The sequence below is a fragment of the Cucurbita pepo genome, chromosome LG04 (genome assembly GCF_002806865.2).
Source record: "Cucurbita pepo subsp. pepo cultivar mu-cu-16 chromosome LG04, ASM280686v2, whole genome shotgun sequence".
Lineage (NCBI taxonomy): Eukaryota > Viridiplantae > Streptophyta > Magnoliopsida > Cucurbitales > Cucurbitaceae > Cucurbita > Cucurbita pepo.
Window position 1 is genome coordinate 2,687,182 of NC_036641.1, and position 27,871 is coordinate 2,715,052.

At 37.5% G+C, this 27,871-nt stretch overlaps 1 protein-coding gene across 1 annotated transcript; it reads right to left on the reverse strand.

Annotated features, from left to right (window-relative positions):
* Positions 1 to 10,594: 10,594 nt before the first annotated feature.
* LOC111792722 (uncharacterized mitochondrial protein AtMg00810-like) lies at positions 10,595 to 11,718 on the reverse strand. The gene is made up of 2 exons (XM_023674285.1): positions 11,690 to 11,718; positions 10,595 to 10,973 (listed from the first exon to the last, which is right to left on the reverse strand). The coding sequence occupies exons 1-2, from the start codon at positions 11,716 to 11,718 to the stop codon at positions 10,595 to 10,597; spliced, it is 408 nt and encodes a 135-aa protein (XP_023530053.1).
* Positions 11,719 to 27,871: the final 16,153 nt, after the last annotated feature.

Consider the following 27,871-nt stretch of genomic DNA (forward strand, 5'->3'; position numbering starts at 1 on the left):
TCTCTAGCTAAGATTCTTACTGGTTTTTCCTCGTAGCTCAGATCTTCATTGAGTTGGAGTGGTTCGTAGTCTATTACGTGGATAGGGTCCGTAATGTACTTCTTCAGCATCGACACGTGAAATATGTCATGTACTCCTGAGAGGGCTGGAGGTAGGGCTAATTTATACGCTACTAGACCAACTCGCTCTAGGAACTCGAATGGTCCAATGAATTTAGGACTTAACTTGCCCTTATGTCCGAATCTTAACACACCTTTCATAGGTGCCACCTTGAGGAATACTGGGTCCCTTATCTCAAACTCCAGGCTTTTACACCTTACATTAGCGTAGCTTTTCTGTCTACTTTGAGCAGTACGCATCCTTGCTCGAATTTTCTAGACAGCCTCATTGGTGAGTCGAACCAGCTCAGGTCCTACTAAGTCTCTCCTACACCGTTTCCCGTACAGGGCCTCAAACGGCAACATTCCAATAGTTGCTTGGAAGCTGTTGTTATACGAGAATTCCATCGGGTAGAGTTTGGAATCCCAACTTCCCTTAAAATCTAGTACGCAAGCGTGTAGCATGTTCTCTAGAATTTGGTTTAAATGCTCCGTTTGTCCATCTGTTTGGGGGTGAAAGGTGGTACTAAAGTCGAGGCGGGTACCCAGTGTCTTTTGAAGTCTGCACCAAAATGCTGACGTAAAGCGTGGATCCCGATCCGACACTATAGACACTAGGACTCCATGTAGTCTTACTATTTCTTTCACATACAGTTGTGCCCAATTGTCAACTGTATATGTAACCTTCCCAGGTAGAAAGTGTGCTGACTTGGTCAACTTGTCGACAACTACCCAGATCACTGTATAGCCTTTGGGCGTTTTGGGTAAACCTACTCTGAATTCCATTGCTATGTTTTCCCACTTCCACTCTGGTATGCTTAGGGGCTGCAACAACTCCGCCGCCTTTTGTCTTGGAGCTTTCACTTGTTGACAAACTAAGCACTTGCTCACAAACCCAGCCACATCCCTCTTCATGCTCTTCCACCAAAAGTGTTGTTTTAAATCTTGGTACATTTTAGTACCTCTTGGATGCATGGCAAATGACGAGTTGTGAGTTTCCATCGGTATCTCTTTCCTTAAATCTTCTATTGTTGGAAGACATAAGCATCCTTGATACAATAGTCCTTCATCTGATGACTTCGAGAATCCATCTATCGGACTTTCATCTAGTTGTCCTAGGGCTTTCTGTAAGTTACGATCCTCTCATTGGGAGGTAATAATTATCTACCTAAGCATAGGTTGTACTGTAAGTCGGGCCAGCTGTGCTATGACTCCCTAGGTCGCTACAGCTATGTTGGCTCGCTCGAACTCTCTTTGTACCCTTACTTCCCTCGTAATGAGGGCCGACGAGTGAAACGTCTTCCTACTCAAGGCATCTGTGACCACGTTTGCTTTTCCAGGGTGGTACTGGATATCTACATCATAATTCTTCACCAATTCTAACCACCTTCTCTGCCTCATATTTAACTCTTTCTAGGTGAAGAAGTATTCCAAACTTTTGTGGTCGATAAAAATTTGGGTTTTCTCTCCATATAGGTAATGTTGCCAGATTTTCAGCGCGAACACTATAGCGGCCAACTCTAGGTCGGGGTAGGGTAGTTATTTTCATATTCCTTAAGTTGACGAGATGCGTATGCAACAACCTTTTCATGTTGCATTAATACACATCCCAGTCCTTTCATGGAGGCATCACTATAGATCACATACCCTTCTGAGCTCTCGAGTACTATGAGTACCGAGGCGGTTACCAATCTCTCTTTTAGGTTCTGGAAGCTTGCCTCACAAGCATCATCCCATTTAAATGGTACCCCTTGTTTGGTTAACTTTGTTAAAGGCGAGGATATTTTAACGAAGTCCTGCACGAACCTTCGATAGTATCCCGCCAATCCTAGGAAACTCCTTACTTCTGTTACCGTAGTTGGACGTTCCCACTTTGTGATCGCTTCGACCTTGGTGGGATCTACAAATATTCCGTTCTTTGACACCACGTGTCCTAGGAAAGAGACTTGTCGTAACCAAAATTCGCATTTGGAGAACTTGGCATACAACTTGTGCTCTCTTAGGGTGGTTAGGACTTTTCGGAGGTGTTCCTCGTGTTCTAGGTCTGTTTTCGAGTATATAAGGATGTCGTCAATGAACGCAATCACAAACATGTCTAAGCATTCCTTGAATACCCGGTTCATTAACTCCATAAACACAACTGAGGCATTGGTGAGGCCAAATGACATCACTATGCACTCGTAGTGACCATACCTTGTCCTAAACGCTGTTTTTCGTACGTCTTTTTCATTAATCCTAATTTGGTGGTAACTGGACCGAAGATCTATCTTGGAGAATACAGTTGCCTCTCTGAGTTGATCAAACAAATCTTCTATTCTAGGCAGAGGATATTTGTTTTATATGGTTCTCTTATTTAGCTCTCTGTAATCGATACACAGACGCATCGATCCATCTTTCTTCTTAACAAACAACACTGGCGCACCCTAGGGGGACACACTAGGTCGAATGAATCCTTTATCTAGTAAGTCTTGCAATTGCACCTTGAGTTCCTTCAACTTTGCGGGCGCCATGCGATAGGGTGCTTTGGAAATAGGCCCAGTTCCCAGCTCGACTTCGATGACGAAGTCGACCGCTCGGAAAGGGGGTATTCCAGGTAAGTCGTCTGGAAATACATCCGGGAACTCGTTTACTATTGGCACGTATACTAGGGTCTTTTCCTATCCTCTTACGTCTACAACACATGCTAATATAGTCCATCCTCCTTGTTCGACTAACCTCTTTGCTTTCATCATCGAGACTACCTTGGGGGTAATCCTGGTACTTGTGCTTTTAAATTTAAAGGTAGGTCCTGTCGGTGGTGACAATTTTATTTCCTTTTTGTGATAGTCTATACTAGCTCGGTTTTCAGCTAGCCAATCCTTGCCTAGTATGATGTCGAAATCCGTCATGTTTACCACCATCAAGTCAATGCTTAAAGTTTGGTTCCCTATGATTACTTGGCCATCCTTTACTCTATCCCTAGATACTAAGTCTACCCCCGCAGGGGTGCTTACAGACATTTCATGCAATAAGGGTTCTAATTCGAACCCTGCTTGTACAACAAAAGGCATGGAAATAAAGGAATGCGTGGAACCAGAATCAAATAAGGTAAAAGCGAAATGACCTAAAATGGATAGTGTACCTGTCACCACGGCGTCAGACCTTCCAGTGCCCTTGCTCGTTGAAGCGTAGGCCCTAGCTTGAGCTCGCAGTGGTGCTGGTTGTTCTGTTTGGTCTACTACTCTAGGTGGGTTTTCTTGTGCTGTAGCGTTTCTGACCGTGCAGTTCACAGTGATGTGCCCCTCTTGACCACATCTATAACACGCTCGGCTGCCAGCCATGCACCTCCCACCGTGTAGTCTTCCACAGATAGTGCACCCTTCCTCTCTCCTCCCTCTGGCCCCATCTTGATTCCTGGGGTTCCGGTCAGTACGTCGGGGAGGGTGTCGCTCATTCCATCTAGTTGCGGATCTATTATTGGAACAGTGCCTACGTGGTGGTGGTGGAAGGTCAGAGCCTCCTGATTCATGAGGACGCTTCTGCCCAATTACTACCGGCTCCTCACGTCGTTTCTCATCCTTTGGTTTCTCTAAAGCCTTGGCAGTTCTCAAGGCTTCCTCATAGGTCTTTGGGTTGAACGCCTCCAACATGCGGCGGATTCTTGGTTCCAGACCAATACAAACTTCTCTATCATCTTTTCCTTAGTGTCCACCATGGACGGCGCAAATCTGTTGAGTCTCTTAAACTCTCGGTTGTACTTCTCCACTATGAGTCCGCCGTGTACTAGGTGGACAAACTCCTGCTGTCTTTTAAGTCGCTTTGACTTAGGATAATATTCTTTAAGGAAGGCCTCCTTAAACAGTTCCCAATTCATAGGTCCCCCTTTTGGGTTAAGAAGGGTTTTGTTATCTCTCCACCATATCTCTACGTCTTTCTGTAGGACGAATGTTGCACAAGCGACCTTTTGGTTCTCTGGGCACTACATAGTCTCAAAGGTGGTTTCTACAGCTGCAATCCACATTTGGGCTTCTATGGGGTCTATTAAGGAACCAATGAATGGTCGAGGGTCATATCTCTTGAAATCCCTTATCCAGTTTGAACATCTAACACGTTATGGAGGGTTTACTAGGGCGTTGGCCTGAGCATTGGCCTGTGCTTGTGCCTGTGCCAGTGCCATTGCCAGCACCTGTGCTTAAGCCTGTTACTGGGCCTGTTGTAGATTGGTTTGCTGAGTGGTTACCAAGGTTTAAATTAGGGGTTGGATGAAGCCACACATTAACTTAGTATTAGCATCTACTCCGGCCACTGGGGTGCAGCTTCAGGTGCGGCTTGGAGTGGTAGGGCAGGCTAGGGTGGAGGTTCTACTTGTGGTGAAGGCTCTACTTGTGGTGGAGGCTTAGCTTGAAGTGGAGCTAGAGGAGGTAGCTCAATTGGTGGTAAGACTGGGGGTGGCGTAACTGTTACCGACCCAGTCTCTGATCTTTGTTGAGGTGGGCCCTCTACTGCCACACCTCGTCCTATTTCTCTACGACGGGGTCGCGCCCATCCTAAAACTCATAGTTTGTAAACAAAGATATATTCTATTTTCAATAAAGTTACTATTGATGTTTATTCAGTAAAAATTGTTATTGAATAAAGTGAACTTTACGATCATTAATCTAAAACCAATAAACGAAGAACACTCTGGCTATAGTATGATTACTTGAACTATATGTAGAGACATAAGAGTGGATCAAGTTCAAGTATATAGTCAAAATGATCTATAGTATAAGGATAAGGCTGAGTACCTTATTCTGGGGACACTATGGATGCGGCCCACTTTTGTATATGATATAAACAATGCGATCACTAAATTGTGCATGTGGAGACATGTGAGTGGGGGCGTCCTATGCAATGAGTATTGCATAAGATCGGACCATGAAGAAAACCACTCTCACTTTATAAAGTCGTTTACTGTTGAGACTGATTTTCTTTTCATTCGATAACCTAGGTAACTCGGTTTTAATCCTGAGCTAACCATGAACTCCTGTTTATTCGGAATTATCCTTAGATTTGCATGGGTGAGAGTGGCTCTAGTTCGCCGACTCAACAGGCCTCCCATTTCAGGGGTAAGACTGGGTGAATGGCTGGGGACGTGGGGTGCAAGACGGAATTCACTCCTACCCACTTTTAGGGATAGAAGAAAGGTAGTTCCCTTAAGCACTGACTCCAGGTCTTGAACAAGGGGCCCCACCCTCTCATTGGCCTGAGAGGGATTCGGTTTACTGGTTGGACCACAAACCAATTGTTTATTAGAGGATCAGTGAGACATAAGGAACAAGAAGTAACTTCAGGGGTAAAACGGTAAATTGACCCAGCTCTAGTTACGAACAACCTGTGAAGGATCGACTTACTAATCATGGTTATATCAGATGGACAGAAATATATCTATAGTGAGGGGAGTGCAACTACTAGGCTATAGTGGAGTGTCCTAGTAGTTAACGAATGTTGGTTAACCAGGTTAATGAGTTTAATCGGTTAATCTTGAATCGTTGGAGCCCATGATCTATAGGTCCATTAGGTCCCTCTGCTAGCTCATATCGGACTAAACCATAGAACAGTGTGACGAGTGAGTTCGAAGTGTTCGAATTCAAATTAGGGAATATGCGTTACATATATACGATATATTTAACCGCAATTTTATTTTATTTACGAATTAAACGAAAAGAGAGAATCTGAGATATTTAAATAAGATTTAAATATCTTAATCAATTATGTGTCGGAATTGACTGGGATTGGCATTTGAATTAATATTAAATATTAATTAAATAGTTTAATTAATTATTTAATGTTACTTTAATTTGAAATTCATTATTCAAATTAATTGTTGAATTAAAATGAAGAAAGTCAAAATGTTGACTTTCATCTAATTAAAATGAAGAAAGTCAAAATGTTGACTTTCATCTAATGGAAAAATCATGTTAGTGGAATTTTGAGGTGTCAAAATTTGGTTTAACCAAACTTGCATGTTTGCCAAATAAACCCCACAAGTTTGAGTGGAATTTTGAGTGTCAAAATTTGGTTAACTCAAACATGCATGCTTGCCACATAATCCCAAACATTTGAGTGGAATTTTAAGTGTCAAAATTTGGTGATCTCAAGTTTGCATGAACATGCAAACTTGACTCTTTAAATAGAGTGATCATGATACTTGGAAGGGATTCTTCATCTTGATGAAAAACCTCTCACAAACACTCTCTTTCACATATACAAAATCCCTCCCAAGTTTAGTCACTCACCGGATTCCACAATCCCGTTCTAAGGCCGGAGGATAGTGGAGAAGACACTAGTGGTGGTTCGAAATCGGTTCGTGAGGCAAAAGGAGTTTGAACTACAAAAGGTTAGTATTTAAACTCATTAAGTTTTAATACTTAAGAACATGCTAGTCATTTACAATAATTGATGTTCAAAAAGTGCCTAAGATCCAAATTGCTTCCGCATGTGTTATATTAACACCATCAAAGCTAATCTATAGCAACGTCCGGAGGTCAGCGGAACCCCATAGTGTCATGCACCTCATGAACACTTTCATCTGTGTGCATTCGCACCTGTGCGCATATGCGCTCATCATACGGTGCGCGTCCGCACTCATCATCTCTAGGGGAAGTAGCCCTATGCTTATGAACATACAATATGCATGAGGTCCCTCTAAGTCCAATTATACATCTCTTCTGACACAACCCTCTAGTCTCATCTCTTGGTTACACTATGTAACACGTGCTCGTGGATATTTACATTAATATCATTTTCATACTCTTAGGGTTGTGTCCTATGTCAATCTAACGACATGATGCAATATGGCAAACAACATCATAAGGCATGTTCAACATGGAAAACATCATCATGTTAATAACATCGTCATGCATACATCATACTCATCAGAGAAGCCATTAAGTGCATCAAATATAACATGTACGTCATGCATCGAAACATAAATAGCATACATCTAACAGACATCATCACAATACCTCCACATACACACACATCATCATAATTCAAACAATCTTTAGCCTATCCTATAGTAAGGCCACTTACTTGGTTGGCCTTGGCCGAAGTACTCCCTACATAGCTAAACGTCAGCTCCCGTTTCGTGAGAGCTGCTTCCTACGTTGCCGGGGCTTGTTTCCTATCACACCGTTCACCACTTTTTGTTAGTATTTCACAATTAATTTACCTATAATTCAATAAATGTGACATACGGCTCTAAAACGGCCTTGGATACCTTAATCGGGGCCGAAAATAGATTCGGGAGGGTCGAAGTAGTGGAAACTGGGTTGAAAACAAGTGAGTCGAGCCGAACAGCCGTTAGGAGTCGCCGGAGGAGCCGCCGAAGTGTCACCGGAGGGAGCCTGAGCCGTTTGTGCCGAGCTGAGCCAAGGTACCGCCTGCGCCGCTGTATGACACGTGGTAGCAGCAGAGCGAGCCACGTCGTGCGATAGCATCGGGTCGTAGCGCGGGTCGCAGTCTAGTTCGGTTTGTGGTCCAGGTCGCGGGCTGCGGAAGGCTACTGGGCCAAGACTAANGCTAATCTATAGCAACGTCCGGAGGTCAGCGGAACCCCATAGTGTCATGCACCTCATGAACACTTTCATCTGTGTGCATTCGCACCTGTGCGCATATGCGCTCATCATACGGTGCGCGTCCGCACTCATCATCTCTAGNCTAGCTCGATTGGACCGTGGGTCTTGTCTCGGGTTGGTTCAACTCAACTGTAGCTTCTGGGCTAGTTTGAGGTTTTGGCCGTTGTAGTTGGGCTGGACCAAGGGCAGAGGCCGAGGGAAAGAATGGGCCGACTTTCTCGGGTTTTGGGTTCGGGTTGACCTGGATTCGTGGATCTCGTCTTCCTTACCCGACTTCGGTCAATTTTCCGGAGAGTTTTCTCTCTCCTTCCCGCGGCGTTTCCGTTGCCGATTTCGGTCCTCTTTCTTCCTTTTTCTCTTTATTTGTCGTCCTTCTTTCTTTTCTAGGAGTTTTGCAGCCTAAAAGTTCCTAAAACCACATATCTAAGAACGATTAGAAAAACCCAATTTTCCGACCTCGGTTACCGATGACGGCGCTTACGAAAAAGCACAAATGTACCTTGAGTTATTGTGCTTTCGTTAGGGATCCTTCTCGTGGTGGTAACTGATCGTTTGATGTCGGTTTTCGAGTGGTTTGGGGGCTCGTAGGAGAAATTGGAAACTTGCTGACGTTTATCCGAAATCTCTCTCTTTCGTATTTTCTTTCTTTTCTCCCTTTGCAGGTATTCTGATAGGTGCTGGGAGTCGTGGGCTGAAGGCTGGGCGTGGTGTGGCCATCGTTTCACGTGAGGTCTGCGAAACTCGGCGGTCACCAGAAAACTCGCGAGTTTTTCGGCGATTGAGTTTTTTTTTTTTGTTTTCTTTTTCTTTCTTCTTTTTTTCTTTTTTCTTTCCCGAGTCGTTACAATGGTTTGTTGTAATATTATATTCTCTGGGTACAAATAATAATAATTTCTCACATCTTCCATTTCCCTTCTATATGGTGTACCACTTTGTTTCTCTTCTCTCTATTTTTTTTTCTTTCCTACAAATGACTATGCAATTATAAAACAATTTTCAATGAATTTTGTTCTCCTCTCTTTCCTAATATGACTATCCAATTAACAAAGCCCATTTTCAATATATTCTGTTTTCTTCACTTTCCTAAAAACTACCATCATTTTCTTCTCTTTTACACATGACTATCCAACAAAAGAAGTCATTTTCAATCTATTCTAATTTTCGTTTATAAAACTGTCTATGCATCAATCAATTATGATTTTCTTCTCTTTCCTAGAATGATGCAATTGACAAAGCCATTTTCAATCAATTTTGATTTTCAACAAGATATCCAAAAATCTAAATAATTGAAAAAGAGATGATAACTTTTCTATCTCTTGCACAGGATAAAAGAAAAGAAGATCTAACTTAGCGACAACTTTTCTCTTTTCCTTCCTATCAAATCTGCTTGATCATCCCCAATTTTCTCTCCCAAAATATGTAATCTTTCCTTGGTTTCTTTCTCCTATCTTTTCCTTCACAAAATCTGACATTTTTTTTTGTTTGTGTCTTCTTCTATTTTGTTGTGGGGGGGGGGNACGGGTCGTTACATTATCTACCCCTAAAAGAACTTTCGTCCTCGAAAGTCTCAAACTCTTGTACTAGCTCGGGGTATTTTTCTCTTATTTCATCCTCACGCTCCCCCGTGGCTTCCTCGCTGTGGTTATTCCGCCACAGTACCTTAACGAACGTAATGTTCCTGTTGCGTAAGGTCTTTACTTCTCTAGCTATGATTTTTACTGGTTTTTCCTCGTAGTTCAGATCTTCATTGAGTTGGAGTGGTTCATAGTCTACTATGTGGATAGGGTCCGTAATGTACTTCCTCAGCATCGGCACATGAAATGCATCGTGTACTCCTGAGTGGGCTGGAGGTAGGGCTAACTTATGTGCTACTGGACAAACTCGCTCTAGGATCTCGAATGGTCCAATGAATTTAGGACTTAACTTGCCCTTACGTCCGAACCTCAAGACACCTTTCATAGGTGCCACCTTGAGGAATAATGGGTCCCCTATCTCAAACTCCAGGCTTCTACGCCTTAATTGTATGTCCCACATTGGTTGGGGAGGAGAACAAACCACCATTTATAAGGGTGTGGAAACCTTCCCCTAGCAGACGCGTTTTAAAGCCTTTAGGGGAAGCCCGAAAGGGAAAGCCCAAAGAGGACAATATCTGCTAACGGTGGATCTAGGTCATTACAAATGGTATTAGAGGCAGACACCAGACGATGTGCCAGCCTTCTCGCTGTTTCCCGAAGGGGGGTAGACACGAGGCGGTGTGCCAGTAAGAACGTTGGGCCCCCAAAGGGGGGTGGATTTGGGGGCGGTCTCACATCGATTGGAGGTGGGAAAGAGTGCCAGCGAGGACGCTAGGCCCCGAAGGGGGGTGGATTGTGATGTCCCACATTGGTTGGGGAGGAGAACAAACCACCATTTATAAGGGTGTGGAAACCTTCCCCTAGCATACTCGTTTTAAAGCCTTGAGGGGAAGCTCGAAAGAGAAAGCCCAAAGGGGACAATATCTGCTAGCGGTGGATTTGGGTCGTTACATAATAAGTTTCCAAAAAAAATGATAATATAATTCAACATGTTTGACCCGCTTGTGAGAAACGTGATTAAAGCTAAAAAAAATAGCACTTTTCTTGTCACATAAGAGTAAGGGCGGTTGTGAAATAGAGACCTTAAGATCAAGCAAAAGATGTTTAACCCAAAGAAGTTTAGCAGCAGTCATGGCAAGAGTACGATACCCAGATTCACAGTTGGAGCGTGAGATAGTAGGTTAATTTTTTACACTCCAAGAAACGAGATTGTTACCAAGATAAATAGAATAGCATGATGCAGAACGACGAGACATCCAGTCCGGTTAGCATTCGAATAAGCCACTAGTGCACTAGGAACAGTGGTAAGACCAAAGTGGAGTGTTCACTTAACATAGAGAAGAATACGTTTGACAGCAAGAAAGTGATCTACAGTAGGGTCATGCAAACATTGATTGACAGAATTGGTACCATGGGCAAAATCTAGACGCGTAATGGTTAAGTACTGAAGGTCATCAACAAGAGATAGATAGAGAGTAAGATTAGAGAAAGAAGAACCATCAGTAGTCAGGTACTGAGAAACAACCATGGGAGTGTGGACTGGTTTGCTATCGAGCAACTGAGCACGAGTGAGAATATCTCGAACATATTTTAACTGACTAATAAAAAGACCATTAGGAGTGGGTGAAGCTTCAAGACCAAGAAAGTAACAAAGAGAACCCAAATCCTTGGTAGCAAACTCAAAATGAAGCTGGCGAGTAAAGCTGTCAAGAAGAGATGAGTTGTTGTAGGTAACAATAATGTCATCAACATAAAAAAGCAGATAAATAAGGTTAAATTGCTAATGAAAGACAAAAAGAGACGTGTCAACGCGACTGCAAGAAAAACCAAGTGTGAGAAAAAATAAGCTAAAACTGTAACGACCCGAAATTTTCTACTTAATTTAAGGTCACTACCATATACATATCCTAAACATTGAATGCGGAAGACTTCATTTAAATTCCATAAAACATAATCTTTATCTTAAAACACAGCCATAGACTTAAGTGTTTCAAAAACATCTTTAAAATGACACAACAAAAGACTAAATAGAATAAATAAACGTTTAAGTTAAAAATATTTATTCTAGCCTAAGTCTAAGAAAATAAATACCACTATCCTATGCATGTGTCATGGTCTCGAGTAGCGATGTCGTCGTCAGCCGTACAGGAACGTCTTGCCTTAACCTGAAAAATGTAGTAGCACATGGCTTGAGTATTTAAAGAAATACTCAGTAAGTGACCCCACTATTGGGGTTAAATGAAAGAACATGTGAATGCAATGACGAGACCTATCCTTTAAATCTATTTTTCTACGGTGCTGTCTTAACGGGTAATTTGGACGTGTACCATATATTCTACACACAGCCCATACGTGCGAGTATGGGCTCACCAGTCAGTTCGCACTCCGCTGGGCCACTTTCCTTGTCGGGCGAGCATACTCTGGGAGCTCCTTTGGTCGGCCACCCATTAAACTAGTAACCCTCACGGTAGCGCTATGCAAAACATAACAATCGTTGTCCTGCCATTGGATGTATGCATCCGTACCCTCGTGATAGAATAGGGGTATCCCCCCAAATGCATGAGAACACATAACGCATGAGGTCCCCAATATTTCTACTTTTAATATTAATGAATATAACCCAGCTATCATCTTTCATGCTTAACATGTCATTTCTCATTTTTCAGTCTACGTATCATACATAATCCTAACGGGGTTACATGTCATTTCATTTATCGTGATATCATGTCATTCATAACATGTTGTATACATACAAAAACATAACATGATTCTCCACGCTTTTAACATGTCATTTCATAACGTGCAATTCATACAACAATTACCTCAATGGTCACACAAAACAATCTAAACATAACACATCACATCACAATATGTTGTATCATAAACATGTCATATCGTAAACACTTCGTGGTCATATCGTTCCCTAACTTATCGTAACCTTAACGTTCTTATACCTATCACAGTCATATCGTTACATGAACGTACCGTAGTCATATCATCACAGGAACATATCCTAACGCTATCGTTCTATCAATCTATCACAAACCTATCCCTTTCTACTCATATCCTAACCATATTCTTTCATCAATCTTTCCTATCCATAGCACTCCGGTATGTAACCTAACCTTAACGTTTCATGAACTTATCTTACTCCTATCATTACATTTCGTTTTGTGCATCCTTCTCGTATCCTATCTCAAACATATCCTTGAACACATAGTACCACAATTATTATCATACAATTCACATATTATAACATAACATAAACATAATATAAGCATACCGATTCACAGATAATTCACACATATCAGTATATATGACATGTGTAGAACCACAAGCACGTGTCAACATCAAATATAACCATGTCGATAGTAAGGCCACTTACCTGGCTAACTTAAGTCGTTGTCACGAATATATCTTTAATGAAAGTTCGATTCTGTCCTTTGAAATTCGAGTCAACCTATATGAGCCCATGACATCAGTTTCAAGTTTGAACTCTATAACATTATCTCTAATCTACGTGGGTCGATTGTTAAGAAATGTTATTTATATATATATATATATATATATATATATATATATATATATCATGTTATTTTCAGTAAATATCTTGTTTTCTATTATTAGGAATATATTCTTACTCAACAAAATTTAATGGAGTTTCCTCTCCCCTTTGATATTTCCCATTTATTTTTAAAGTCGGTTCACCAAATTTTTTCTCAATGTTACGTCCTCACTTCTAGTTGTATAAATAGATTTTCATTCTCTAAACAGACATTACTCCTACTCAGTATTTATTTTATAAACAGATATTACTACTCAAGTTTGGCTAGTCTTACAGATTTATATAACTGCCAACAAAAATCTAATTAATTAGATACGTGAAAATGAAATTTGATTATTACATGATCTGGTAAAATATTGGATAAAGGAAAGAAGGAAAGAATTTGATCCTAAATTAATTTCTTATAACAATAACCATGGAGGAAAAGGAAATGTGACATAGGATTTTACCTTAATAACGTACCAAAATCTCTAAATCTGTAATCTGCCTCTATTGAAAGACATTTTAATTTTTCTGTTTATTTCTTGAGGAACTGTGATAGTGTGACGTGGGTTGAGGAGAGAGGATGGGATTGGGATGAGAGGTTAATGGAGAGAGATGGGTAAGTTTTATTTTATTTTATTTTATTATTTTTAAGTAATCCTTTTTTTAGTTATTTATTTATGAATTATTATTATAACTATTATTTTGACGTATATTTTTTTATAATTTTTTTATTTGTTTATATATATATATATATATATATATATATATATATATATTGGGCTAATACAAAAACGTTGAAACCAAACACGAGGAGCTTGCTTTAAGCCATTAAACCATGAAGGGTTTTCTTTAATAAACAGACATGATTGGAAAATCGAGGATCAATATACCCAGGAGGTTGATCCATATGAACGTGTTTAATAAGAGTGCCATTAAGGAAAGTATTCGTGACATCAAATTGTTGAAGAGACCATTTATATGTGACAATAAAAGAAAGCACAACAAAGACAGTAGTAGCTTTGACAACTGAACTGAAAGTGTCAAGGTAATAAAAAACAGGAACATGAGTATAACCTTTGGCAACAAGATGAGCCTTGAAACGTTCGACAGATCCATCAGGTAAATAATTAATGTGAAACACCCATTTAGAGCTAGCGATGTTGGTGTTGGCAGGGCGAGGAACCAAAGTTCAAGTGTCATTTTGTTGTAAAGCTCGAATTTTTTCATCCACGGCAGCAATCAAAGCAAGATTCTTGGCAGTAGATTTGAATCCTCTTGGCTCAGTGGATGCAAGAAGAGCATAAAGAAGTCTAGATGAGCCCAAAATACCAAGATTTGTTGGATGGCGAGTCTTGAAGATACCAGTTTTGGCTCGTGTGATCCTAGGATGAGAGCCCAAAGAAGAAGAGGAATCAGCAGCAGTTTCAATAGAGGGCGGATCAGAAGCCGAGGGTGGCAAAGAGGAACCTGCAATAGAAGTATTAACCTGCACAGACTCATCCACAAGGTCAGAACAAATGTCACACAGAGATGAGCCGGATTGAGGAATGTGCGGTGAAAAAGAGGTAGGGAGGATGAATCAATATGGTAAAAATGTGGTTCCAAGAAATTTGAATTATGAAGAGAGGAAAGAGGTTGGGCCTGGGAGCTACAGACAATAGGAAATTGAGTTTCATCCAGTTGAGCATGGCGAGTGATGTATAGCTTAGTGGTGGTGGGATCAAGACAATGAAGCCCTTTATGAGAGGGACTATAACCCAAGAAAATGCAAGAAATGCTGCAGTGAAAAAGTTTGTTAGGCATATAATCATGCAAGCAAGGATAAACACGACAACCAAAGGGATGAAAATTTTCATAATATAGAGAGTAGCCGTATAGGAATTCAAAGGGTGACTTACCTCCAAGAAGTGGAGTAGGCAATCGGTTAATAATATGAGCTGTAGTGCTAAAGGCGTCAACCCAGAAATAAGAAGAAAGATGGGAGTGAAAGAGAAGGAGCAAGTCAGTTTCAGTCACATGACGATGTTTTCTCAAAGCACGATCATTTTGAGCAGGTGTACATGGACAAGAGAGTTTATGGTGAATGCCAGAAGTACGTAAGTGAGTTTTGAAATAATTGCTAGTAAGTTCGGCACCTCCATCGCTTTGAAAAACCTTGATACAAGAAAAATGTTGATTTTTCACAAATTTTTTAAATTGAAGAACAATATCAAAGAAACATATTTAAATTTTGAAGGATAAAACCAAGTGAATCGAAGAAAATTATCAATAAAAGTAACATAGCAAAGAAAACCCAAATTGGATTTAAAGGGGGAAGGACCCCAAAGATCACAATGAATAAGATCTAACACATGAGACGAACTACGTTCATTGTGAGAATAAAGCAAACAATAACTTTTTGCTAGCTAACAAGTACTGCATAGTGATGGAAAAGGCAATAAAGATGTAAGAGAATGATAACATTTTTTATCTAAAAAAGAAATAACATAATAATTCACATCACCTATGCGAGCATGCCATAAATCATATGAAGCACGTAAAAATTTATTTCTAAGGACAGAAATGAAGGCAGAGTTGCTGCGCTCCAGCACATATAGCTCTCCATCCCTTTTACCGGTTCCATCACCCTTCTTGTTTGACGATTCTAGATAGTAAGAAGATTATTAGTAAATGCAACGGAGAGAAGAAAATCAGACGCTAATTTACTAATTGAATGACGATTTTTAGTGAAATGAGGGACAACCAAGACATCTAATAAGTGAATATTTGGAACAGGAGAAAGAGCACCGGTGTGGGTAATGAGTAGGGATGCACCGTTTCCTACAATCACAGACTTCTTACCCATATAATTTTTAGACTAATCCAAAATAGATGGGTCGGCCTTCATATGGGCCAAAGCCCTAGTGTCCAAAAACTAATCAGCAGTCTCGGGTCCAGCAATAGAACAGGATGTGTTGAAGGCTTCAACAAGGTGAGCATGAGCAAAATCAAGTCGAATGTACCATTGGTGGCAAGAATCAACATAATGGCCCTTAGTGCGACATATTTGGCAGCGAGGTGGTCGACCACCCTAACATGAGTGGATTCGTCCTCGGTTAGAAGAGTTATTATGGGAATGAGAACGACCTCGCTGGTTGCTAAAGGAAGCAGGGTGACTTCCATGGGTGTGACAACAATTAGTGGCTGTGAATGTCGTATGAGTGGAGTTAGAGAACTCAAGAGACCGCTAAAACAACTCAAAACTTTCAACTTTAGAGACTCAATCTGCAAAATAGGGGAGAAGGGTGAAAGCCACCTAAGTAGTAGAAAAAGTTGAAAAATCGATGTCAAGTCCACGAAGGAACCAGTGCACTTTATCAATGTCCTCGACAAGTCTGGCAATAGCATGAAGTTGGTCACATATTGTTTTGAAGGTATAGGCATACTCAACAACAGGTTTGGTGCCGCGTTTCATCAGTTGCAAGTCATCTTTGAATCTCAATTCACGGGATTCTGAATGATGGCTGAACGTAGTCTCCAACGCGAGCCAAACGTCACGTGCAGTGGAGAGACCAATGATGACAATAATGGCTTCCTCGGTGAGAGAGGAGAGCATGAGGCATAAAAGCTATTGATTGGCTGCTTTCCACGACAAATATTTGGTGCTGAGTGTTGAGGATGTTTCTAGTTCAAAGCGAGGTGGTGAAACCATAGTTCAATCAACATAGCCCAACATGTCTTAACTCTTAAGGAGGGGTAGAAGTTGGCTTTTCCAAAGAAGATAATTAGATGAAAAAAGTTTGATGGTGATTATGTGGATTAGAGTGTTGAAAGGAAGAAAATGAGAAGAGGATTCAGAAGCCATAGAAAAGAAAGAACTAGGGTTGCTAAACCGAGGGGGCTTTGATACCATGATAATATTTACTGAAACCAACACATCTAAAAGGTGGTGAAAGTTGTCTATTTATAATCATTATAGAATCAAATAATTTACAAAGATATGGAAAGAGTAATAAACGGAAAAAGTAATAAGTGTATACAAGATATTTGCCTATAATAAAAGGTCAAATATGATATTTAAAACATATAGATGTACCAAGAAAACATGTAGATGTACCTTTCATTTTCTGACAGAATTATCAAAAGCCGGGACTCTTGAGTTAGTATATTGCAGCACACAAAGATCAAGTAATTGATGTGATGACCACACCTGGATATCTTCTTGAAGTTGAGAGCTTTATTAGGGGTCTGTTCTGAATTTGATGTAAACTGATGCTGTAAGGCATTCCGTTTAAGGGAGGGAGGAAATGTTAGTTTACTTAGTCTAAATAAAATCCCACTTGAAACTCTTTGCTTTAAGAATAGGACATTAACTTTAAGGAGTCAGTTTGGAGTAACTCCTTATTTATAGTTTTTTTATGTTTTGCTGTATATGGCTATTTAATAGCCTGGTATTTTCCAATTCAATAACAGACCATTTTTTCCTTCCAAAACTTACTTTTCTATGCTATTATTTCTTTAATTTCATCACAGGCTAGACACAAGAGCATGCATGAAATTGATTATACTAAATGTACGCACTTGTGGCCAAAATGGATATGGTGAGAATGATCATTGCTTTTTCAGCCCAAAAAGGTCGGAAACTCTATCAGTTAAATGTCAAATGAGCTTTTTCTATATGGCTAGATAAAAGAAGATATTTTTGTTGAACAACCAAAAGGCATGAGAAAAAGGAAAGTGAGGAGATTGTGTACAAACTCCAAAAGGCTCTCTACAGATTAAAACAAGCACCTAGAACATGGTCCTACTTCATCAAGGAAAGATTCGAGAGCAGTTCTAGTGATCTACTCTTGATCAAGAGGAAAGAAGGAAAAATTCTTATCGTAAGAATTTATGTTCATGATCTTTTATTTACGGGAGATGATGAAAAATTATTGGAGGAGTTTAAACGTTCTATGAAGAAAGAGCTTGATATGACTAACTTAGGTCAGATAAGATTTTTCCTTGGATTCGAGTTGATACAAAGATTAGATGGTATTTTTATATGTTAAAAAAAGTATGCGACTGTAGTTTTAAATGGATTTAGAATAGAGAATTACAATTCTGTTTGTGATCCTATTGTTCCAAAACTGAAAATTTGCAAAAATGAAAATGGTGCAAAAGTAGATGTAAATTTGTACAAACAAACAGTGGGAAGTTTGGTCTATCTCACAGCTACTCATCTCATGTTTGTTGTAAGTTTGATTAGTCGTTTTATGGCATGTTCAACACAACAACATACTAAAAGGGTCTTAAGGTACTGTAGATTATGGTGTATTTTATAGAAAGAGAGGAGTTGGTGATTTAATTGGATTTACTGATAGTGACTATGNGAGGAAGGGAGATTGAGGAAAGATTTTGTTAAACAGTATTTTACAATAAAAGTAAATATCAGACGTCAGGGAGCTCCTCCCAATTTTAAAACCTATTTACAGAATGAAAAAGATGAGAGAGAGAGGGAGATTAAGGAAAGATTTGTTAAACAGAATTTAAAAATGAAACGAAATATCAAACAGCAGTGAGCTCCTTCCAATTTTGTGTAACAGAAAACATCACAATTTTTATTAGAGGGTAGTGAGATTCTTTGAATTTTGTCTAACATAAAAGATCAGAATTTTACTATTGGGCAATGTAAATTAGGGAAATAATTTTATAGAGTTCAAATTGAAGCTGATGTCATGAGCTCATATAGGTTGACTCGGATTTCAAAGGACGGAATTGAACTTTCATTAAAGATATATTTGTGACAACGACTTAAGCTATCCAGGTAAGTGACCTTACTATCGGCATGGTTNCTTTTATTTACGGGAGATGATGAAAAATTATTGGAGGAGTTTAAACGTTCTATGAAGAAAGAGCTTGATATGACTAACTTAGGTCAGATAAGATTTTTCCTTGGATTCGAGTTGATACAAAGATTAGATGGTATTTTTATATGTTAAAAAAAGTATGCGACTGTAGTTTTAAATGGATTTAGAATAGAGAATTACAATTCTGTTTGTGATCCTATTGTTCCAAAACTGAAAATTTGCAAAAATGAAAATGGTGCAAAAGTAGATGTAAATTTGTACAAACAAACAGTGGGAAGTTTGGTCTATCTCACAGCTACTCATCTCATGTTTGTTGTAAGTTTGATTAGTCGTTTTATGGCATGTTCAACACAACAACATACTAAAAGGGTCTTAAGGTACTGTAGATTATGGTGTATTTTATAGAAAGAGAGGAGTTGGTGATTTAATTGGATTTACTGATAGTGACTATGCAGAGACATGGAATATAGTAAGAGTACTTCAGGCCATGTGTTTATGATGAGTGGAGGAATAATATTGGTCTTTTCATAAGCAACCTATAGTCACCTTATCAACCATAGAAGCTGAGTTTATTGTTGTTAGTGTCTGTAGATCTCAAGTTGTTTGGATGAGGTGGAGAGATTGATCACTCTCAAATAGAAGGAACAAAGTTAATGTGTGATAGGAAAGGGATTCTTACCGGAATTTTGATGGTCAAATAAGTGGTTAGAAGAATAAGTTAGGAGTATTTTTAGCTATTTAGCCTAACTAATTTGGCAGGTTTATTGTTAGTTTCTATTTCCGTTGTAACTGGTAAGACTACAAAAGCAAGTTAAGTATTCAATAATATTACGACTCTCTTTTTGTTGTTAATTTTTAATGATTCTTGTTTCAAAATCTTTCTTTTTTTTTTTTCTTCTATTTCCCTTTAACCATTTAATTAGGTTCACACATATTATTTGTCTATTTTTAATCATTCATTTGGTCGTACTTATATAAATTTATTGATCTAACATTGCTGTTCTAACCTGATTTACTAGAATTCATATAAAATTATTGACATTTAATTTCTAACTCAAAGTTAAACAATTGCAACAATTTAGGAAATATCTAAAATATAATCGACTGAGATTTAATATATACTTTAATAAATTGACGAGATCTCTTTTCACATAAATTTGGTTTATAGGTGAAAGCCATTTTGGTTGTCGTTTTTTCTCAAATATGACATTTTTTATTTTTCTATTTGTGGATGGGTTGAAAAGAGATAATTGGAGGAAGGGATAATTGGAGGAAGGGAGGAGGGTTAGGATAGAGAGGTGGGGAAGTTTTTTTTTTTTTTTTTTTAAACCTATTTTTTTTTTAACTATTTTTATTTATATATTTATTTATTTGAGTTATTATACCATGTGCCTCTAAAATAAACTCTTGTCTCTGAAAATGTTTAATTTTGGAATAATTTGGGTCCTTATTCTAAGAGTTAAAGTCTTCAAGTACGCCTTAATCCACATATAATTAATATTTCTTTGCATGTATAAATATTGCATAAGCATCTTATTACTTAGTATTCACAAAAACTCTCTTGGTTCACCTTCCAAAGTTGTCCTAATCCCCTTAAAATCTAGCATACTTACCCTTATATCATAAATGAGTTTCCTATAATTTTCTATAGTATTTTGAGTCTACTAGGATCTTGAAAACATCTTAGAATTTTCATAAGGGTATTTTGGTCATTTATCACCCCAAATCTTGGTTTAATATTTATATTTTAATGGCCTTGTAACTTTGTGCAATCCCTTGAAACCATGGCATAAGGCTCCTCATTAAATTTAATGTCATTTAAAGGTCACTTTGGTCGTAAGCTAGTGGTACATAATTATAGGGGCATTTTAGTCATTTTACACCTACACTTAGTTTAGCCCGTTATCATAATCTAATAGTCACCAAATTTCATGCATAACATTGTCATGTCATATTGAGCATTCTCCTAAAATTTCATGAGCAACATAATTCATTTAGCAAATTTGTGCTCATGCCATTCATTGAAATTAATAAATAGACACTAAGGTTGGAAAACTTTAAATACTTTCTCACTTTCAAACTTGCTTTATTTCACCAACTAGATTAATATTTAATTAGTTTCTTGCATTACATTGTCCTTTTAGTTTTTTTTTTAGTTTTTTTTTTTTTTTTAATCCTTATAGATTGAGTCCTGATGTGTCTGAAGATCGGAGTGACACTAATGTTGGTGAGCAAGAAGTGACTCAATCAAGTGAACTCGATGAAAAGGAAATAGCACCTCAACAACTTAGACAGGTAGAAAAACTCCTAAAACCAAATCTAAAGTATGTCAATACAACTATTATAGAAGAAGAATTAAAGAGGAAGATACGTACGAAGAAGCATCACACATATGACTTGACAGCAGGCAATGGAGGAACAAATTATAGCATTGGAGCAAAATCAAACAACTTAGACCGTCAAAAAAACTCCTAAAACCAAATCCAAAATCTATCAATACAACTATTATAGAAGAAGAATTAAAGAGGCAGATACGTATGAAGAAGCATCACACAATATGACTTGATAGTAGGCAATGGAGGAAGAAATTATAGCCTTGAAGCAAAATCAAACATTAGAGCTAGTGCCAAGACTAGGAGATGTCAAATCCATCTTTTGCAAGTGGATTTATAAAATAAAGTGTACCCCGGATGAATCAATCATGAGATATAAGACTTGAACGGTAGCTACAAGGTTCTCTCAACAATATGGACTAGACTATGATGAAACGTTTAGTCTAGTGGCGAATATCACTATCGTATAGGTTTCTCTTGCACTCGTGGTAAATAAATATTAGAAATTATGGTAGATGGATTTGAAGAATGTTGTCTTGCATGAATAGTTGGATCAAGAGATCTACATGAATCAACCAAATGGATTTGAAAATGAACTTGGAGTCATTAGTTAGTACATGCAAAGTCTACAGAAGTCTCATTTGGATGTAGCTCGACACATCTTGAGATATGACAAAGGTACAATCAATTATGATCTTTTGTACAAAAGAAGTGAAGATTGCAAGCTAGCTAAATACCATGATGCTGACTATTTAAGATATCACAATACCCAAAGATCAAGCACCGGGTATATGTTCAAGCTCAACTCGAGAAAAATTTCTGGGTTTAACAAAAGACAACCAATAGTATCATTGTCAACTAAAGAAGCAGAGTACAGAGCGATTGGAGCAGCTCAAGAAAGTACATAGTTGAAACTCTTAATGGAGGATTAGCGTTAGAAAATTGACTATCAAATACCACTTCAATGCTACAACCAATTTGCAGTTCGTGTAGCAGAATATCCAGTGTTTCATGCTAGAATAAAGCATGTGGAAGCACACTACCATTTCATTAGAGAAAAAGTACTGAAGGAAGAAATCGAGATTCAGTAGATTAAGACAGATGACCAAGTGGCAGACTTGTTTACAAAAGAAATGAATACTAGCAAACATGAGAGTTTTCGTTGTCAGCTCAACATGGTGCAGCGGATAAGAACTAGTGCTGAAGGAGTGTTAAAATATCATTTGTAGCCCAATAATTAGATGAGTTCATTGTATATTTATTTTTAAAAAAATGATTTAGGTATTTTAAGGGAAAAAAAAATATGTAAGGAAAAAGATTTTGATATTTTATGAATAAATGGTTAGATGCCTTAAAAATAGATTGTTTATTCTCTAGTGNATAAAATAAAGTGTACCCCGGATGAATCAATCATGAGATATAAGACTTGAACGGTAGCTACAAGGTTCTCTCAACAATATGGACTAGACTATGATGAAACGTTTAGTCTAGTGGCGAATATCACTATCGTATAGGTTTCTCTTGCACTCGTGGTAAATAAATATTAGAAATTATGGTAGATGGATTTGAAGAATGTTGTCTTGCATGAATAGTTGGATCAAGAGATCTACATGAATCAACCAAATGGATTTGAAAATGAACTTGGAGTCATTAGTTAGTACATGCAAAGTCTACAGAAGTCTCATTTGGATGTAGCTCGACACATCTTGAGATATGACAAAGGTACAATCAATTATGATCTTTTGTACAAAAGAAGTGAAGATTGCAAGCTAGCTAAATACCATGATGCTGACTATTTAAGATATCACAATACCCAAAGATCAAGCACCGGGTATATGTTCAAGCTCAACTCGAGAAAAATTTCTGGGTTTAACAAAAGACAACCAATAGTATCATTGTCAACTAAAGAAGCAGAGTACAGAGCGATTGGAGCAGCTCAAGAAAGTACATAGTTGAAACTCTTAATGGAGGATTAGCGTTAGAAAATTGACTATCAAATACCACTTCAATGCTACAACCAATTTGCAGTTCGTGTAGCAGAATATCCAGTGTTTCATGCTAGAATAAAGCATGTGGAAGCACACTACCATTTCATTAGAGAAAAAGTACTGAAGGAAGAAATCGAGATTCAGTAGATTAAGACAGATGACCAAGTGGCAGACTTGTTTACAAAAGAAATGAATACTAGCAAACATGAGAGTTTTCGTTGTCAGCTCAACATGGTGCAGCGGATAAGAACTAGTGCTGAAGGAGTGTTAAAATATCATTTGTAGCCCAATAATTAGATGAGTTCATTGTATATTTATTTTTAAAAAAATGATTTAGGTATTTTAAGGGAAAAAAAAATATGTAAGGAAAAAGATTTTGATATTTTATGAATAAATGGTTAGATGCCTTAAAAATAGATTGTTTATTCTCTAGTGTAAATACTCTCCACTTTAGTTATGTTTTCATCTTAAGAAATTCAAAGCACTGCAGTAGTTTATACAAAGTCTCTTGTAATCTATTCTTGATTGGTCTTGATAAAAGATGTGAGTGTTTCTCAAAAAGAGTTGTGTGAGTGTTTATCAAAAAGAGTCGTGTTCAACAATTTGATATAAGAGTTTTTTTTTGTGGAAAACACTCACACTCTTTGTAAGATCAAACAAGAGAAAATTACAAGAGACGGTAGAAATTACTCTGGCTTTATATTTCTGCCAATGAAAACCTAGTTAAGTGGGAGAGTATTTGTAATAGCCCAAAAATAAATAAAGAAATAAACAAATAAAAAAAATAGTTATAATAATAATAATAATAATAAATTGATTAATTATAATTAAAATTATATAAAAAAAAAAAAACAAAATCTGTCCCCACCTCTCTCCACTAACCTCTCATCCCTTCCCACAATTATCTCTTCTCCACCCATTTTAGGCCCACCGCAATAAACAAAAAAAAAACAAAGAGATTACATGAAAAGTAAATCAGACCATGAATGAATGTCCGGGAAAATAAAGATGAAAAGCTCAATTAATACACCTTAAGAGACAAGAATGAGTAGCCTTATAAGATATCCTTCAANTCTCAGATTTCCTCTTCCTTTATAGTTATGTAGTTATGGTGATAAGAAATTAATTTAGGATCAAATCTTCTTTCCTATCTTAACCGCTGTAATAATCAGATCTCATATACAATTATTAGATTTTTGTTAGCATTTTAATTATACAAAATAAGGTTATAAGTTAGATTCAATAAAATTTTAGGTGGCAAATCTATAAACGAAAAGATAGTAGCCTGTACTTAAAATTGGTCAGTAATATCTGTTTACACAATTGAAAAACCTATTTACAGAAAAAGATTAGAGAGAGGGAGGGAGATTGAAGAAAGATTTGTTAAACAGTATTTAACCATAAAAGGAAATATCAGCAAGTGAGCTCTAAAATTTTAGGTGGCAAATCTATAAACGAAAAGATAGTAGCCTGTACTTAAAATTGGTCAGTAATATCTGTTTACACAATTGAAAAACCTATTTACAGAAAAAGATAGAGAGGGAGGGAGATTGAAGAAAGATTTGTTAAACAGTATTTAACAATAAAAAGAAATATCAGACGTAAGTGAGCTCCTTTCAATTTTAAAACCTATTTACAAAATGAAAAAGACGAGAGAGAGAGAGAGGGAGAGTAAGGAAAGATTTGTTAAACCATATTTAACAATAATAGGAAATATCAGACATCAGTGAGCTCCTTCCAATTTTGTGTAACAGAAAAACATTCAGAATTTTGATCAGAGGCAGTGAGCTTCTTTAAATTTTGTCCAACAGAAGATCAGAATTTTAAGATGGCCAATGTAAATTAGAGTAATAATTTTATAGAGATAAAATTTGAAACGGATGTCATGAGCTCATATAGGTTGACTCGGATTTCAAAGGACGGAATCGAACTTTCATTAAAGATATATTTGTGACAACGACTTAAGCTATCCAGGTAAGTGACCTTACTATCGGCGTGGTTATATTTGATGTTGACACGTGCCCTGTGGTTCTGCACGTGTCATATATATTGATATGTGTGAATTGTCTGTGGATTGATATGCTTCCTATATGTTATGTTATGTTATAATATGTGGTTTGTATGATAATAATTATGGTACGATGTGCTCAAGGATATGTTTGAGATAGGGTACGAGAAGGATGCACAAAACGAAATGTAACGATAGGAGTAAGATACGTTCATGAAACGTTAGAGTTAGGTTACATACCGGAGTGCTATGGATAGGAGAGATTGATGAAAGAATACGGTTAGGTTATGGGTAGAAAGGGATAGGTTTGTGATAGATTGATAGAACGATAGCGTTAGGGTACGTTCTTGTGACGATATGACTAAGGTACGTCACGTAATGATATGTCTGTGATAGGTATAAGAACGTTAAGGCTATGGTAAGTTAGAGAACGATATGACTATGAAGTGTTTACGTTATGACTTGGTTATGATATGATACATTGTATGCTAGATTATTGTGCTTAAGTACGAAATCATGTGAACGTGAATGTATGTTATTTATGCTGCTTAGTTGATGTGATATGAATGCATGTGACGATGTGTGCCCTTGTACGATTATGGCTTGTTGTATGAGTATTGGAATGTAACTGAATGAATTGTATGACATGAAATACGGTAAATTGCATGATACATAACCCCGCTAGGAATATGTATGATATGTAACGAAATGAGAATGAGAATGACATGTAAGCATGAAAACGTGGCACGGGGTTATGTTCATTAAATGATGACTGTAGGACTAGTGGGACCTCATGCATATTGTGTGATCATGCATTTGGGGGGATACCCCTATCCCATCACGAGGGTACGGACGCGTACATCCAAATGGCAGGACAACGATCGTTATGCCCTGCATAGCGCTGCCGTGACGGTTTTAGTTTTAACGGGTCCCGGTGGGCCCCCAGAGCATGCCCACCGGCTAGGGACAGTGGCCCAGCGGTGTGCGAACTAGTTGGTGAGCCCATACTCGCACGTATGGGCTGCGTGTAGAGTATATGGTACACGTCCACGATTACCTGTTAGGATTACACCGTAGGGGAAACGAAACGAAACGAAACGAAAGGAAACGAAACGAAACGAAAGATAGGTCCCATCATTTCATTGCATGTGATTGTTGCATTTAACCCCAATAGTGGGGTCACTTACTGAGTATTTCTTTAAATACTCAAGCCATGTGCTACTACATTTTTCAGATTAAGGCAAGGCATTCCTGTACGGCTGACGACGACATCGCAACTCAAGATCATCGCACATGCATAGGATAGTGGCATTTATTTTCTTAGACTTAGGATAGAATAGGATGTTTTAAACTTAAACGCTTATTTATTTTATTTCGAGTCTTTTGTTGTGTCGTTTTAAAGATGTTTTCGAAACACGTAAGTCCATGGCTGTGTTTTAAGTTAAAGGTTATGTTTTATGGAATTTAAACGAAGTCTTCCGCATTCAATGCTTATGGTATGTATACAGTAGTGACCTTAAATTAAGTAGAAAATTTCGGATCGTTACAGTATTAATAGCATTGGCTACACAATATATTTCTAAAATATCAAAATCTTTTTCTAAATAAATATACAGTGGACTCCTATAATTATTAGGTTTGACATTTAGAAAATATTACTAACAAGAGTGCTTATAAATAGAATTTATGAGTTTGAGGATGCCAAAGCGAAGTCAATAAATGTTTCCAAGTCCAAACACTTTGGTATGCAACAGAGGACGAATTATTATTGTTCTTTTCAAATGAACTTCATAAATTTGCACAAAACCATAGCTTTTTAGAATGGAATAACCTTTAAAAACCCATTATTTTATGTTTTATGTGTTTTTTACTCTTTTATTTCCCATCATGTGTTATTTCTTATTAAGAAATTATTAATTAATTATATAAAATTCTGCTCAGTTTATAATATTATTTTCTCCTAAAGTTTCTAAATTAATAAACTAATGAATTTTGCTCGGATCAACATAAATCTTAGTGTTAAAGTTTAGTTTAATTTTTAAGTCTCGTACTAATAAAAATTATTATTCCTCACGAGATTTTTTTTCTTCATCCTTTCAATAAATGAAGAGACGGTTTTAACAAAACGATTTTAGACCATATTTTAATTTTTTAAAACTAAATATATAATTTATAAATCACTCTTTTATTATTATTATTATTACTACAAAAACAACAACCATCAATGATAAAAGCAAAAAGAAGGTTTGAAAAGTCTAAGTTAGAGATAAAAATAATGATATTCAAATAGTTTTGAATTCTTTAAGAGATTCTACTAAAAAAGAAAAGTGTTCCATTAAAAATGAGAAGCACAATGAATGGAAGGGCAGAGTTTGAAATTATATATAAATTTAGGGTCCAACCAACCAATGCAATGTAATATGTTGAGGTGGTGGGAAGTTTTGACTTTGTTTATAGCCAACAAATATGGAAATATGGTATTCATTGCTTGTTCGCTGAAAATGAAATGATTTGGGTTTTCAAAAAGAATATATTAGATACGTTCACTCCTTCATTCGTATTACTATTTTCTTTTCTTAAGAATATTACCGAAAGAAAAGAAAAAGTTTGATGGGGAATAAGATTATAAACCCGACAAGGACTTTTCAAAAAAAGATGCTTGGTGCTTGGAAATTCAACGTCGAGTAGTCGCATTGGGAAAGACTTTACCTTTTGGTTGGGAACAAATGGAGAAGCATGCATCAATCAAAGTGCCCCAATTTGCTCGTAACCATTTTCTTATCTTCACCCTTTCTTGCTTCCATATTCCACACTTTCAAATCTTATTTTTATTTTTGAAATTCCAACTATAATTCAAATATGAGAAAAACAAACATAATTTGTAAAAATTTAAA

Coding starts and splice junctions, on each gene's coding strand:
- LOC111792722 (XM_023674285.1), bottom strand. CDS start 11,718: ATGGGTGGCCGACCAAAGGAGCTCCCAGA. Junction 10,974..11,689: donor CGACCAAAGGAGCTCCCAGA/GTATGCTCGCCC, acceptor TCTTCTTGACAG/CTTTACTCGCCAGCTTCATT.